The sequence below is a fragment of the Archocentrus centrarchus genome, unplaced genomic scaffold, assembly GCF_007364275.1.
Source record: "Archocentrus centrarchus isolate MPI-CPG fArcCen1 unplaced genomic scaffold, fArcCen1 scaffold_54_ctg1, whole genome shotgun sequence".
NCBI lineage: Eukaryota > Metazoa > Chordata > Actinopteri > Cichliformes > Cichlidae > Archocentrus > Archocentrus centrarchus.
The window spans coordinates 324,148-340,183 of record NW_022060276.1 but is presented as its reverse complement, the minus strand read 5'-3'; the positions used below and the strand labels follow the sequence as shown (position 1 = coordinate 340,183).

At 39.7% G+C, this 16,036-nt stretch overlaps 1 protein-coding gene across 1 annotated transcript in view; it reads left to right on the top strand.

Moving 5' to 3' along the window:
• LOC115777469 (E3 ubiquitin-protein ligase RNF31-like) overlaps window positions 1-14,909 on the top strand; it is a 131,143-nt gene extending 116,234 nt beyond the window's left edge. Inside the window, exons 21-23 of the mRNA XM_030725375.1 lie at window positions 7,578-7,674; window positions 12,220-12,385; window positions 14,765-14,909. Of these exons, the coding sequence (XP_030581235.1) occupies window positions 7,578-7,674; window positions 12,220-12,385; window positions 14,765-14,815 (314 nt within the window). The 3' untranslated portion in view covers window positions 14,816-14,909. The remainder of the gene's footprint in view (window positions 1-7,577; window positions 7,675-12,219; window positions 12,386-14,764) is intronic.
• Window positions 14,910-16,036: the final 1,127 nt, after the last annotated feature.

The window sequence follows — 16,036 nt, the reverse complement described above, 5'->3', positions numbered from 1 at the left end:
TCCTAGATCTGAATGAATGAAATATTCTCATTGAATACTTTGTTCTGTACAAAGTTGAATGTGCTGGCAACAAAATCACACAAAAATCATCAATGGAAATCAAATTTATTAACCAACGGAGGCCTGGATTGGGAGTCACGCACAAAATTAAAGTGGAAAACACACTACAGGCTGATCCAACTTGATGTAATGTCCTTAAAACAAGTCAAAATGAGGCTCAGTATTGTGTGTGGCCTCCACGTGCCTGTATGACCTCCCTACAATGCCTGGGCATGCTCCTGATGAGGTGGCAGATGGTCTCCTGAGACTAAAGCATCCGCCAATTCCTGGACAGTCTGTGTGCAACGTGATGTTGGTAGATGGAGTGGGACATGATGTCCTAGATGTGCTCAATCGGATTCAGGTCTGGGGAACGGGCGGGCCAGTCCATAGCTTCAATGCCTTCATCTTGCAGGAACTGCTGACACACTCCAGCCACATGAGGTCTAACATGTCCTGCATTAGGAGGAACCCAGGGCCATCAGCATATGGTCTCACAAGGGGTCTGAGGATCTCATCTCGGTACCTAATGGCAGTCATGCTACCTCTGGCGAGCACATGGAGGGCTCTGCGGCCCTCAAAGAAATGCCACCCACACCATTACTGACCCACTGCCAAAACGGTCATATTGAAGGATGTTGTAGGCAGCAGATCGCTCTCCACAGCGTCTCCAGACTCTGTCATGTCTGTCACATGTGGCTCAGTGTGAACCTTCTTTTCATCTGTGAAGAGCACAGGGCACCCAGTGGCGAATTTGCCAATCCTGGGTCCTCTGGCAAATGCCAAGCATCCTGCACGGTGTTGGGCTGTGAGCACAGCCCCCATCTGTGGACGTTGGGCCCTCATACCATCCTCATGGAGTCAGTTTCTAACTGTTTGTGCAGACACATGCACATTGTGGCCTGCTGGAGGTCATTTGCAGGGCTCTGGCAGTGCTCCTCCGGTTCCTCCTTGCCAGAAGGCAGAGGTAGCGGTCCTGCTGCTGGGTTGTTGCCCTCCTACGGCCTCCTCCACATCTCCTGGTGTACTGGCCCTGTCTCCTGTAGCGCCTCCAGCCTCTGGACACTACGCTGACAGACACAGCAAACCTTCTTGCCACAAGCTCGCATTGATGTGCCATCCTAGATGAGCTGCACTACCTGAGCCACTTGTGTGGGTTGTAGAGTCCGTCTCATGCTACCATGAGTATGAAAGCACCACCAACATTCAAAAGTGACCAAAACATCAGTAGAAAGCATAGGTACTGAGAAGTGGTCTGTGGTCCCCACCTGCAAACCACTCCTTTATTGAGTGTGTCTTGCTAATTGCCAATAATTCCATCTGTTGTCTATTTCCATTTGCACAACAGTATGTGAAATTGATTGTCAATCAGTGTTGCTTCCTAAGTGGACAGTTTTGATTTCACAGAAGTTTGAATTTACTTGGAGTTATATTGTGTTGTTTAAGTGTTCCCTTTATTTTTTGAGCAGTGTAATTTGACTTACTTTTTACTTACTTACAGTAACTAGTCTACAGAATTTCCTGTTAGTGTGTGGTTATAAGAAATTTGGTTCAGTTCTTTTTTCCAAACTTTTCTGAAACATGTAACAGCATCAGTAGCAAAGTGAGCTTAAGTTTTCCAAAAACAATTAAATTTCATTGTTTGATATGGTTTCTTTGTGCTTTTTTCAACAGAAAACCTGGCTGAAAATGATTTGCAACTCATTGACTTCTTTTTTTCCTCCCATTTTAAATAAATGTGTGCCTGTCTGTGCTTTTTTTTTACCAATATATTTTTATTAGGATTTTTCACTTTGCAAATACAAGCACGTAATTGCTGAACGGGTTCTCTTTGTAGTTATTACATGGTAGTAATTAGTTTTACTCAACTTAGAGAAATGAAATAAGAAGTAAAGGAAAAAAGAAAAAGAAGACAAATATGAAAAAAAAAAAAAAAAAAAAAAAAAAACACAGCTTCTCAAAGACAGGGGTATCGAGCAGATTACAAATTGGTCAAATATGAATATATACATCTAGACAACATGGCACACCACAGGTTCCGGCAAATCAGAACTCAAACAAACCTTCTGTCAAGTCTAAGTTCTTAATATAATTAATGAAAGGTCCCCAAATACTCTCGAAAAGATACTGTTTGGAATTCCTAATATATGTTATTCTTTCTAGCGGCAAATTAGACGACATCTGTTTTAACCACTGTGTGGCACTAGGTCTGCTGATGTTTTTCCAAACCAAAGCAATACATTTTTTTGCAGCTAACGAGCTTATATCTATAAAGGTACGTTCTGATTTAATAAAGTTATGTTCCCCAGGATATAAAGCTAACAGGAACAGTTTAGGATCCAATGGAACTTGTTTTGAGATAATTTTTTCAATTATATCTTTCACCTCTGTCCAAAATGCTTTGATTTGTCTACATTCCCACATGCAGTGTATTAAAGTCCCTTTGGAGTTACATTTTACACAAAGATCTGGAATATTATTATTGTATTTATTTAAATGCACAGGCGTAACATAGATACGCATTAGCCATTTAAATTGTAGAATTCTAAGACGGCTGTTTATGGACATTGTGTGAGTTTTAATTAAAGCCCTTTCCCATCCTTTCACTGATATTTGATGATAGGTCCAAATTCCAGTTTATAAGCTTATTGTTTGAGTTCTCTAATGAGTTGGAGATCAGGACATTATTAAAGTCTGAAATGATGCCCTTTCTTGATTTATTCCGAATCATTAACTTTCAAGTAAGGTAAGAGGGGGCTTGTTAAGATTGTTGTAGTTTGCTTAACAAAGCTTCTTATCTGAAGAAATTTGAAATAGTGCTTTTATCCAGCTTGAATTTGATTTGTAGCTCTCCAAATGACAAAAATATATCAGAATTTGATGGGTAGAGGTCCCCAATACTTTTTAACCTTGCAGTGCCCAAAGCCTAAAGGTTGCATCTGCCCTACCTGGAGCAAACAGCTGATTACCCCATATTGGGCTAAATTGGGATATGTTGTTTGGCTCCGCAAGGTATTTTCTAACATCCTGCCAAATTTTTATCATGTTTTTCAGAATGGGATTTGTAGTGTGTTTCTGTAACTTCTTTAATGTGTCGGAGTATATGAACAATGGAAGAGTTAGACTTAAATTGTGGGACTCCATTTCTACCCAATGAGGATTATCTTTATCTGCAAAATAGAACATAATAGTCCTTAGTTGAGTGGCCCAATAGTAAAGTTTAAAGTTGGGGCACTTTAACCCCCCTCTATCAAATGGTAAATAAAGCAACGAGAGGCGAAGCCTAGACCTTCCATTATTCCACACAAAACCTAAAATGTTTTTTTTCAGCCAATTGTATAATTCAGGAGGAGGCGGCAGGGGAATGCTTTGGAAGAGGTATAATAGCTTTGGAAGTATATTCATTTCAGGACATTAACTCTTCCCAATATGGATATAGGCAGAGATGTCCAGTTGTTAATTGAGGCAGCTATTGTTTTCATTAGGAGTTCGTAGTTGGATTTGACCACTTGTTGTAGTTTCTGGGAAAATCTGAACACCCAATATACAAAATGTTCCACCACGTTAAATTGCTTAATCTCACTGATGGGGTTGATCCTTTCACCTTGATTTAATACCAGAATAGAGGATTTTGTATTATTTACTTTGTAGCCTGAGACTCTCCCAAATTCCTGGATCACTTCCATCGTCGCCGGAATTGAGTTTTTCAGATCTGTTAGAAATAAAATAACATCATCAGCGAATAGAGAAATTTTGTGCTCTGTGGGACCCACCGTGATCCCAGATATTCGTGGATGGAGACGAATAGCTGATGCCAAAGGCTCGATTGCTAGTGTGAATAGTAAGGGAGAGAGAGGGCATCCCTGGCGACAACCCTTCCTGATTTGAATTGCCCTTGAAAATATTTTGTTTGATACTATTTCTGCCGTTGGATTGTTATATAATATTTTAACCCATTTAATAAAGTTACTACCACAATTCAACCTTTCCAATATGTTAAAAAGATAGGGCCATTCGACCCTATCAAAAGCCTTCTCCGCGTCCACTGAAAGAAGACCTGTGTCTTTAGCGTTCTTTTTGAACCAAATAATATTCAGGACTCTTCTAATATTGTGATATCCCTGCCTCCATACTACAAACCCATTTTGATCTTTATTTATAATATCTGGTAAGATTCTTTGCAGTCGTAGTGCCAATAATTTACAGATGATTTTGAGATCAGAGTTAAGTAGACTAATGGGTCTCAGGTTTTCACATTTATTGGGAGGCCTACCCGGTTTTGGCAGCAGAATAATTAGAGCCTGATTTAAAGAGGGAGGCAAGGTGCCATTTTTAAATGACTCCATGAACATGTCTAGAAGGGGGAGAAAGAAGTTTGTCCTTAAATTTTTTGTAAAGGTCAATGGGGATACCATCAGGTCCTGGTTGCTTACCAGATTTCATTCCATTAATGGCCTGTGCTAATTCCTCTTTATTTATTTCTATATTTAAGTCTACTCTACAATCCTCTGCAATGACAGGGATATGTAGTCTACTTAAAAACTTGTCTAATTCCACTTGGTCTAACTTTCCTTTAGAGTCGTATAATTTCTGATAATAATCTTTAAAAGCATTATTAATATCCCTTGGATCTGTTAGAGTTTTATTCTGTGTTTCTATTGATGTAATCGAGGTTGTTGTTTCAAGCCGTTTAATCTGCCAAGCTAAAAGTTTTCCAGCCTTATCCCCCTGTTCGTAAAAATTTTGTTTCAATCTTAAGAGACTGGATGCAGCTCTGAGACTGGACATTTTGTCATATTCTGCTCTGAGGATCAACAGCTGTTTTTTCAACTCAGTATCATTTGTTTGAAAAACCTTCTCCTGAATGTTCTTTATTTTATTTTCTAGGTGCTGCCTTTTAGTCTTGGCTTCCTTAGACTTATTGCCTGTAAAGCTAATAATATGACCTCTAATAAATGCTTTAAAGGCCTCCCATCTGATGCATGCTGTTGTTTGATTAGTATTCAACTGAAAGAACTCATCAATTTGTATTCCTATATATTTAACAAAATCTTCATCCTGCAACCATTTATGCTGAAAGCGCCATCTAGGGGGATCCCTAGTAAGATTCTTATCACAGTAGCTCAGACAACATGGAGCATGATCTGAAATCACTATGTTTCCATAGGTACAGTTTTGAATTTTGGATATTAGTTCTGTTGAAATTAAAAAATAATCTATTCGCGAGTACGTCTGAAATGTTGCCGAGTAGCATGAGTAGGCTCTGGTTTGTTGCTGAGTTCCCTAAAGATGTCTACCAGTCTGAGAGTTTTCATAACATTTGTATAGTTGTTCTACAGGTGTTATGTGTCAGATCTGACCCTGTGGATCTATCTATTTCTGGAACAAGAGTACAATTAAAATCCCCTGCGATCACAAAGCGCCCCTGCAACGCTGAAAGTGAGAGGAACAAGTTCTGAAAAAACCCAGAATCATTTGTGTTGGGACCATATACGTTAACTAGGTTAATTTTTTCCGATAGTAAAGAGCCCTGAACTATCAAATATCTACCCTTCTCATCCTTGATAACATTGGTTGCAAGGAATGGGACAGATTCGTGGATAAGAGTCATAACTCCTCTTGCTTGAGAAGAAAATGTTGAAGTGAATACATTGCCTCGCCACCTCCTCCTGACCCGCCCCTCATCCCCTTTCATAAGATGCGTCTCCTGTAGAAATACTATTCTGGAATCCAAATCTTGCAGTTTATTAATGACTTGTTTGACCTTCTTTAGACATTGTAGGCCCCTGCAGTTCCATGTAACCATTTTAACATTTAAGGCTTGCGACATGTAAGATCCATCAAATTACCAGAAATGGAGAAAAAATAAAAAAAAAAGTTTACCCCATACCAACATGAACATTTGAGAAGCTTAAACAGAACAAAACTCACAACATATCCCCTAAACCTAGTTTCCCACACCAAGTCCGACTTCCGAGGGACTCCCTCCCCCCTCCGTACACCTCCCGTTACCACGTGTGACTGACCCACACACAGTGAGGAGCAGTCTAACCACTCAATGACCAAAACAAAAAACCGATGTTTACCGATGCTGTTCACTATACATAACAGTACTTTAATCTTCCATATATTTGCTCACGGGTTCGAGCTTATTAGCATGCATGCACACCAACCGGTATGTGCATGCTCCCCCTTGCCATCCCTAAGCAGGAGTAAATGTATTCGTACTAGATCCCTGTTGTTCCATCACCCATATAACTGACAAATAAAGGCAACAACTTGGTTATAGAAAGCCACAAATTGTTAACTTAAGAAACCGTATGGGCGTTTAAGCCACTGTTGCCTCCCCGTTGGTTTTCTTCTGGATTTTCTGTAAAAACTCACGTGCAGCCGCCGCTGTTTTGAAAACATGAGTTCGGTCCTGATAAGTCACCAGCAGCTTGGCTGGGTGAGCCACCCCGTGGCGCAGTCCCAGTTTGCGTAGTTCTGTGCGTATCGGGTCAAACTGCTTCCGAAGCTGGAAAAGATCCGCCGCCGTATCTGGGTAGAGCCGGACTTGATGATTCTGGTAACGAATTTCAGTATTAACTCTTGATGCTAGAGCAATACGCTGCTTATCCTTGTAGCTAAGAAATCTCATTATTAAAGTGCGAGGCGCGGCAGTGCTGTCCCTCCGGGGTCCAATTCGATGCGCTCTTTCCACGACCACCGCTCCAACACCGAGGGCCTCCGGCAGCCACTTCTCTAGGAACTCACATGGATTCTGTCCTTCAGCTCCCTCCGGCAGACCGATAAGCCTCAGGTTGTTTTGTCTCGACCTAGCCTCCAGATCCGTAACTTTATCTTCCAATTCTTTCTTCTTGGACTCTAGCGTATCCACCTTAGTTCGTAGTATTTCTATCTCACTCTCCGCATCAGAAATACGTGTTTCGGTTTCTGTGATTCGTTGAGTACAGTCATTTATCTCTTTTCTTACACTGTCGATGGAGCCCAGAACCTCATCAAATCTAGAGGAGAAATCCTTCTGGATCGAATTAACAACAGAAAGTATTTCATCCACCTTGCTGCTTTGAGACTTCGGGTTCTCTTCTCTGTCTGCGGCAACCATCGGAGCGGAGGATGAGCTAGCATTAGCTTTCTGCATTTCACCACGAAGGTGGTATTCCGTTAGCTTGTGTTGTTTCGCCTTTTCACTTACTTCTTGGGATGTTTTTGCTGCTTTAGGCATTATTCCGAACTCACGCGCTCTTTTGTCATTTAGTTCGTTTTGAAAGGAAGGAGTTTTAGGTAAATTCTTTGACTGGAACAGCAGAGCGGTGAAGACACGTCCTCACATGGCCGCCATAACCGGAAGTCCTGTCTGTGCTTTTTTGTAATTTCTACATATGCTGAAAAAAACTGTGAAAATACAATGTACTGTTTTGAAATTAAGGAATTTTCTGCATTCAGATTTTCTTTATTTTTTTTTAGCAGATGCTTTTCAGTATGTTTTTTTTATTGAATTTGACCATGTTCTTATTCTTCTTGTATCCTTTCAGGCCTATGTGGAGTAATAGAGCAAAAAGATGAGGGAGGGCAGCAGCCAGATTCAGCCTGTGGAGCTCAGACCCAACCTGGACATGCTGGACTCTGCGAGTATGATGGTTTTAATCAGCAATATTTGCATTATTTGTAATATCTTCTTTAGATCGCCAGCAGTCCACATTGTAAACTTGTCTTTACTCATGTGTGACCCTTTTTGGTGGTTATCATGGATCCAAGGATGCTCTACAGTGTAGTAATAATTTTTCTTGCATTCTTCAGTCCATTTTAAAACTCTACAAATCTCTGTCTCTCTTCCACAGTGTGCCTTTTGCCCTGTTTCTCTCCCCTCAGCCCCCTCTCAGCAGATGACCCCCCCTCCCTGAGCCTGGTTCTGATGGAGGTTTCTTCCTGTTAAAGGAAGTTTTTCCTTCCCACTGTCACCAAGTGCTGCTCATAGGGGGTCGTTTTGACTGTTGTGATTTCTCTGTAATTGTATTGTAGTATTGTTGGTCTTTACCATACAAACTAATGCACTTTGAGGTGACTGCTGTGATTTGGTGCTATATAAATAAAATTGAATTGAAATGTCACTGTATCATATTACACCGCAGTACTGACAAGTAATTACCATAAATTGATTTGGTCACAACTCTATGCAAAAAATTACCTGGACTCACATGATGACTTCAATATGATGTGCATTTGCACAGCAACAATCCCACTTACATAACAACAAAGTCATACTTACCACCTGAAAACATTTTCTCTTTTTAATGAACAGGCAAATCAGGAAAATAGTGATTAGAATAATTAACAGTTCTCTGTCCCCTGTCTGTGTCCCAGAATACTTAAAGATGGCCCATGTACACCCATACATAAAAAAATATGGCCACGATCTTTCTTGCTACAGCAGTTAATTCAGTTTTATTTCTATAGTGACAATTCACAACAACAGTTGCTTCGAGGCGCTTTATATTGTAAGGTAAAGACCCCACAATATTAGAAAGAAACCCCCAACAATCACACGCCCCCCCTATGAACAATCACTTGGCAACAGTGGGAAGGAAAACCTACATTTTAACTGAATAATCCTCTGGCAGAACCAGGTTAAGGGTGGGGCAGCCATCTGCTGAGACAGGGTGGACGTGAGGGGAAAGAGAAAAGAGACCAGCCAGAGAGCACCCCCTGCAGGCTAGGCCTATTGGGAACATAACTAAGGGAGGGTTCAGGTTCAGAAAAATACAGTCTACAGTAACTAAACTGCCAACGATGAGTATACTAAAACTATACAGTGTATCACAAAAGCAAGTACACCCTCACATGTCTGCATATATTTAAGTATATCTTTTCATGGGACAACACTGACTCACTTTTTGTGATACACTGTAAGCTTTATCAAAAAGGAAAGTGGTAATCCTAATCTTAAAAGTAGAGAGGGCATCTGTCTCCCGAATCCAAGCTGGGAGCTTTTTTCACAGCAGAGGGGCCTGAAAGCTGAAGCTCTGCCTCCCATTCTACTTTTACAAAACTGCTTCACTGGAAGAAAAATGCTCTCTCTTTCCAGTCCCAGTTAGTACCCTCATGTTCTGGATCAACTAAAGGGAGCATTTTGACCAACGTAATAATGAAGTGGTCCAGTTTAAGATGTTAATTTGTATCATCTGGCTTTCATGGATAAATAAAGCTGTGTATCATCTGCAAAGCATGAAAATGAATGCAAAGTTTTTTAATAATACTGCCTAAGGGAAGCATTTATAATGTGAAAGGTACTGGATGTAGCACAGAACCTGTGGAATACTGTGAATAACTTGTGTGTAATGACTCCCCATTTACATGAACAAATTGGAGTCTAATATATAGATATGATTCAAACCACTGCAGTGCAGTACCTTTAATACCTATAGCAAGCTCTAAACTCTGTAATAAAATGTTATGGTCAACAGTATCAAAGCTGCACTGAGGTCCAACAGGACAAGAACAGAGATGAGTCCACTGTCAGAGGCTCTAAGAAGATCATTTGTAACCTTCACTAATGCTGTTTCTGTACTGTGATGAATTCTGAAACCTGACTGAAACTCTTCAAATAAACCATGTTGGGTGGCTGTAGCTCAGGACGTAGAGCAGGTCACCTATTGATCAAAAGGTCAGCGGTTCAATTCCTGGCTTCTTCAGACTCCATGCCAATTTATCCTTGGGCAAGATACTGAACCCCAAGTTGCTCTCCAATGCAACCGTTGGAGTGTGAATGTCTGTGAATATTAGATAAAAGTTATTCATGAAAGTGCTTGTGTGAATGGGGTAAATGTAAACATGTTGTACTGTATAAGCACTTTGAGTGCTCAGACAGAGTAGAAAAGCACTATATAAGAACTAGTCCATTTACCATTCCTCTGCAGATGATCAGTTAGCTGAAATAAACAGCTGACAGTTGGAGCAAGTAAGAGCTTTTTAAGTAATGTTTAATTACTGTGGTACGTAGTCTGTTAATAAAGATTGATTAATCACATTTAAAACTGAAGCATTAATTAATGCTGAAACATCTTTGAGCAGTCTTGTAGGAATGGGGTCGACACATTGATGGTTTACAGGAAGAAATTATTGAAGTTAACTCAGAAAAATCATGAGGAAAGCGAGTCTAGGTAAATATCACCAATAATTAGAGTTGCTATATTTAATGAAACATCTGTGGAATAGCTGCAAATCATTTTTTTCTCTAATGGTTAAAATTGTATTTGTGAACAAATTCATGAAGTTATAGTTCAGATTAAAGGAATACTCGGCTCTACAGAGCTCTGACTCTTTGTCAGCCTGGTTACAGTGCTGAAAAGAAAACTGCTGTTGTTTCTGTTCTAGAGACACATAGTAAGATGTCCCAGATTTATGGAGGCCTTTTTTATAAAGATGTTTTTCCAGGCCAGACAAAGATTTCTTAAATTAGTGCAATGCCGTTTCCTCTTCACCTTACGAGTTATCTGCTGTAAGGCATGTGAGTTATACCAGGTAGTCAAGCATCTCTGATTTAATGTTTTCTTTTTCAGAGGAACCACAGTATCCAGCAATATACACAGTGAGGGTTTAACACTATTAAGAAGATAATCGACCTTTGTGGGAGTAGAGTTTAGGTAGCTGCTATGTGTTGGTACATGGACTGGTTCTTATATAGCACTTTTCTACTCAACACTGAGCACTCAAAACACTTTATACAACATGCCTCATTCACCCATTCACACATGCACTTCTTTCTATGGCTAAGCGCTTTCTAGCTAACATTCACACACATTCATACTCTGACAGTTGCATCAGAGAGCAATTCGGGGTTCAGAATCTTGCCCAAGGATACTTTGGCATTAAGACAGGGATCAATCTACCAACCTTCCGATTAGTCAGGGGACCTCCTGAGTCTGCATGCCACCCCATTTCTCACACTGAAGAAGATAGCAGTGGAGGAATAATTATCTTAAACTTAGTCACAGCACTGTCAGAAAGACTTCTGCTGTAATTAAACACATTGTCTAGTGCTGTGTATTCCCAGGTGGTCTCCCATCTGAGTGCTTAACCACATGCACCTGCCTAATTTTGTTTAAATAATTATTGCACACTTTCTGTAAATCCTATAAACTTCATTTCACTTCTCAAATATCACTGTGTTTGTCTGCTATATGATATATTTAACTGAAACTGCTGAGCCGAACAACCAATGATTAATAAAGGATAATCATGGAAATTATCAGGGGTGCCCAAACTTTTGCATATCACTGTACAAGAACTGCTGATACTGGTGAATGTTGTGTTCTTGTGCTTCTTGACTTAATTGCAGTGTTTAACTATAAAATGTTGATTGAGAGGCTGCAGCACAGGGACTGCTCTGCAGGAGTTTTTATTTTCTGTTTGTGACAATGCCTCTTCTTAACATGTACTAATTTGTGGAGTCCCTGGGACCCAACCTTTTTTGTCATGTAACATTTCAATCTATTGCTATGCTAATGACAGAACTCAATCGATATTGAGTCTAATACTGAGGTTTAATGATGCTCAGGCTGTTTATTGACTCTACACATTAGTTTTTAGATTTTACCTGTTTAAAGCCCTTTGTAGCCTGGCTCCAAATTACATATTCAAGCTGCTCTTCTATACCAACCAGTGTGCAGCCTGTGGTCCTCAGGCAGAACCCTGTTAAATGTTCCCAACTAACACCTCAAAACAAAAGCCAATCAAGAGTTGGCTATTTTTTGTGGAACTACCTGCCTGAGCAACTCTGATTAATTTTGTCATTATCTTAAAAAAAAAAAAAAAAAAAAGCCCTGTTAAAGACTCATTTATATAATTTATATGTAAATTGTCACAGCTGTACAGTGCTGTACAAATAAACGTTATTCTTTATTATTGTTATTATCCTCGACCCGGCCTTGGATAAGTGGAAGAAAATGGATGAATGGATTATTATTATTATTATTATTATTAATAATAATAATAATAATAATAATAATAATAATAATAATAATAATAAATACAAACTGTCTCTGTGGCTGATTTAAAATGACCTACAGTAAAAGGTTTTAAAAATTAAAAACTAATTTTGTAGCCTCACAGTTTACATTCAGTTTTATCAACAGCACTCATGTGGTCATGCTAACATGGTGGTGTACTGGTTTCTAGAAAGCATTACCGGGAGTACTTGGTCAGCCTGATCAACAGCCACTCCATTGACCCAGCACCCCTCTACAGCTCCAACGAGCTGCTGCTGGCCTGCAGGAGATACAAAGTGGATGACACCCGCCGGGATGGGGAGGACACCTTCACATACTATAGCAGACTGCTTGAGGTGAGGATCTGTGCCTACATGTGTTTTACTGTTGAACACAATTTCATGGTTTTAACTATGCTGGCCACCTTCAGTTCAGATATGGATACAGGTAGGTGACAAATAAAAGGGGAACCTAACTGTGGGGATCATTACTCTGTCATGGTTTAGGACCATTAATTCCTTTAGAGGGGAGGGTCACAGTAAATTGATAGTGTTCTTCAGACTTATCATCTTTACAGTATGATAAAACATTTTTATCCTGATGGGAGTGGTCTTTTTAACAGTGAAAATGCTGGATGATTTCTTGAGAAGCAAGTTAAGAATACAAAGTTCCTCAAAGAACTCAGTCCAGCTGAGCAGCTATGGGAGTTTTAAGACCAACATGTTGGTCTCTCTACCACCGTCATTAAAAAGAACTGATGGAATATTGTCATGAACCAGCTCAGAGTTCAGACAAAAAATAGGGAGACTACACAGATAATGGTCAGTTTTAATATCCAAAATTGTATTTTATTAAACTGAGTCTGTAAACAAGTGGAATGGTTGTATGTGAGCCATTCCATTCTGCCTGTTCCCTCCTGACTTTCCTTTCTAGGGTTTGTGTAGGAGGCAAGCAGAGTCTGAGGGGTGGGTCCCAAGAGGCGACACACCAGTTTGAAGATGGCTGAGTGTTATTTGAAAGGTTTTGGTCTTAACATTCTCTTTCTGTTCTCCTCAGCAGGCAGGCACACAGTTGTTTCAGGTTTTGTTTGCATTTGGTTCACTTCTTTTAGATACATTGAAACACTTGCATCCACACTCATCAAATTATTGGCATATCCTTCATTTTTATAATCCATCATCTGTCTGTATTGTATCCACTTTTGTACAGTATGTATTTTTGTGTGTCTTCTACAGATATTCATGCTGTCCAGAAAATGAATCTCAGTAGTTGCTGCTGCTTTGAGTGAAAAGTCTGAGCACCCATTCAATAGATAATATGACATTTCAGTTACTTTTTTTCACTGATATTTTTATATGGAGAACTTTATTGCATAGCAGATGTTATGGAGTCTTAGCTGATGATTTCCAAATATCATTATGGATTTGGATTCATAATTCAACTATAATGAAATCCCTGGAAAATGTAAGTCATGCTTACACTTCCTTAATTGTTTATTCTCTGATGCTTTATATAAGTTAATTTGTGCCTTCAGTTCTCAGCTCCAGATACAAACAGGCAAACTGTAATGGTTAAGCAACCTGACATAGTAATGGTGGCCAAGAAGAGAAAGAAAGCCGTAGTGATAGACGTTGCAATACCAAACGCAATACCAAAATACCAAACAACACAAGAAGCTCAATAAATACCAAGGGCTCAGAGAGGAGCTGGAAAAAGGTAACAGTGGTCCCCGTGGTGATAGAAACACTCAGGGCAGTGACCCCCAAAGTGGGAGAGTGGCTTGAGGAGATGAAACAACAAAGATCCATGAATACATCAGGAAGACTGTCACAAAGAAACAACATCAGAGGTCTCTATCCAGAGGACAGCTAATGTACTGTGCAGGACTCTCAAGCTCACAGGCCTCTGGTAGAGGTCTGTAATTTTTATCGTAGTCACACTTCAACTGTGAGAGACATAATCTGAGAAAAAAAATCCAGAAAATCACATTGTATGATTTTTTTAAATAATTAATTTGCATTTTATTGCATGAAATAAGTATTTGATCACCTACCAACTAGCAAGAATTCTGGCTCTCACAGACCTTTTAGTTTTTCTTTAGAAGCCGTCCTATTCTGCACACACCCCCAAGGGTGGCTGAGAACAACAGAGCTAAGATCCTGTGGGACTTCCAGATACAGACAGGCAAACTTGTGGTGGCTAACCAACCGGACATCGTAGTGGTGGACAAACAAAGGAAGAAGGTTGTGGTGATAGACGTTAATACTAAGTGACGGGAACATGAAGAAGAACGAACACGAGAAGCTCAACAAATACCAAGGGCTCAGAGAGGAGCTGGAAAGGATGTGGAACATGAAGGTAACGGTGGTCCAAGTGGTAATCGGAACACTCAGGGCAGTGACCCCCAAACTAAGAGAGTGGCTCCAGCAGGAAAAACATCCAAGATCTCTGTCCAGAAGTGCGCAATACTGGGAACAGCTAAGATACTGTGCAGGACCCTCGAGCTCCCAGGCCTCTGGTAGAGGACCTGAGTTTGGAGGACAAAGATTGCCCAAAAGGGCAACCTGGGATTTTTAGATAGATAAAACATTTAGGTCTAAATATATTTTCAGTTTTTCATTTTTCATCACCTTATACAGCATCTTTGCCTCACTAGAATGTATTATATGTTTTGTACATCTGAGTCAGTCTAAGACATTTGATACTCTAACATCCCCATTTTGGTGTCTTTTCAGAAACTGATGGGTGAAGTGCCGCTTGGTGATAAGGTCCCACGGAAGAAGTAGTGAATGCCTCATTTCTTGTTTTTAATTTTAAATCACATTAACCACAAGACAAAATGGCCACCCTGTCTTTCAGATCAGTTAATATTAGCTTATACTCCTGTGATAGTGTAAATAAAAATAGTTTGATTTTGTGAGTGAATCACCATCAAAAATGGATCTTTGTGGACTGGAACATGAGACAAGCTCTGACAAAGTTTTTAATTCTATAAATGGCAAATCAATAATGAAATGTAAGTTGAATATACAGTACTGTGCTAAAGATTTGAGCAAACACTTTCTCTTTCAAGGAAGTAGACTTTCTTTTTATAAGTAGTCTTGAGCAGTCATTCTCCAGCTTTCATAAGGTCTGCAAATTTTTTTTCTTTGAAAATTGACTGCTTTTTTACTTATTTTCCACCCAGCCCTTGTACCTGACCATTTTCAGAGGAATGTTTGTTTGTTTTAGCCACTTAACACTGACCTATGAATCATTCACGCATAACAAATGCACCTTACTCAAGGGATGAACCACTGTGGTGTCTATACATAACAGACAACTTAGCAAAGAACTAATTTTAAATTGTATCGTTAGGTACTTTGTTACTTGCAGCCTATTTCAAAAACTGTCATGGTCCTGGGCCGGTAAATGGACTAGCTCTTATATAGCGCTTTTCTACTCAGTCAGAGCACTCAAAGCGCTTACTCAACATGTTTACATTTACCCATGCACTCACATTCATACAAGCACTTCCATGTTTATACTAAGCTAAGTGCTTTTTTAATTAACTAGCATTAACACACATTCATACTCCGACAGGATGGTCGGAGAGCAACTTGGGGTTAAGTATCTTGCCCAAGGATACATTGGCATGTAGCCTGGAGTAGCCAGGAATCGAACCGCTGACCTTCCGATCAGTAGGTGACCCGTTCTACCCACTGAGCTACAGCCGGTGGCCCAGTGTTTTGAGTTTCTTTTGTGTAGCTTTCTTTTGTTGTACTTTTCAGGTTATGTTTTTTAGTGTTTCTTATAGTTTATAGTTATATTGTTTGAGTGTGCGGTTTGGTTTCCTTTGTTGTTTTGTTGTGTATGTTGCCTTTGTCAAGTTTTCTGTGTTAGGTCTGCGTCTGTTATGTTTAGTATTTCCTGCTTTATTTTGGTAGTCCAGTGTTCCCTGTGTTTTGTGTTATGTTTTACTTCCTGTGTTATTAGTCTTATTATTTTCACCTGTTGTGCTCAGCTGT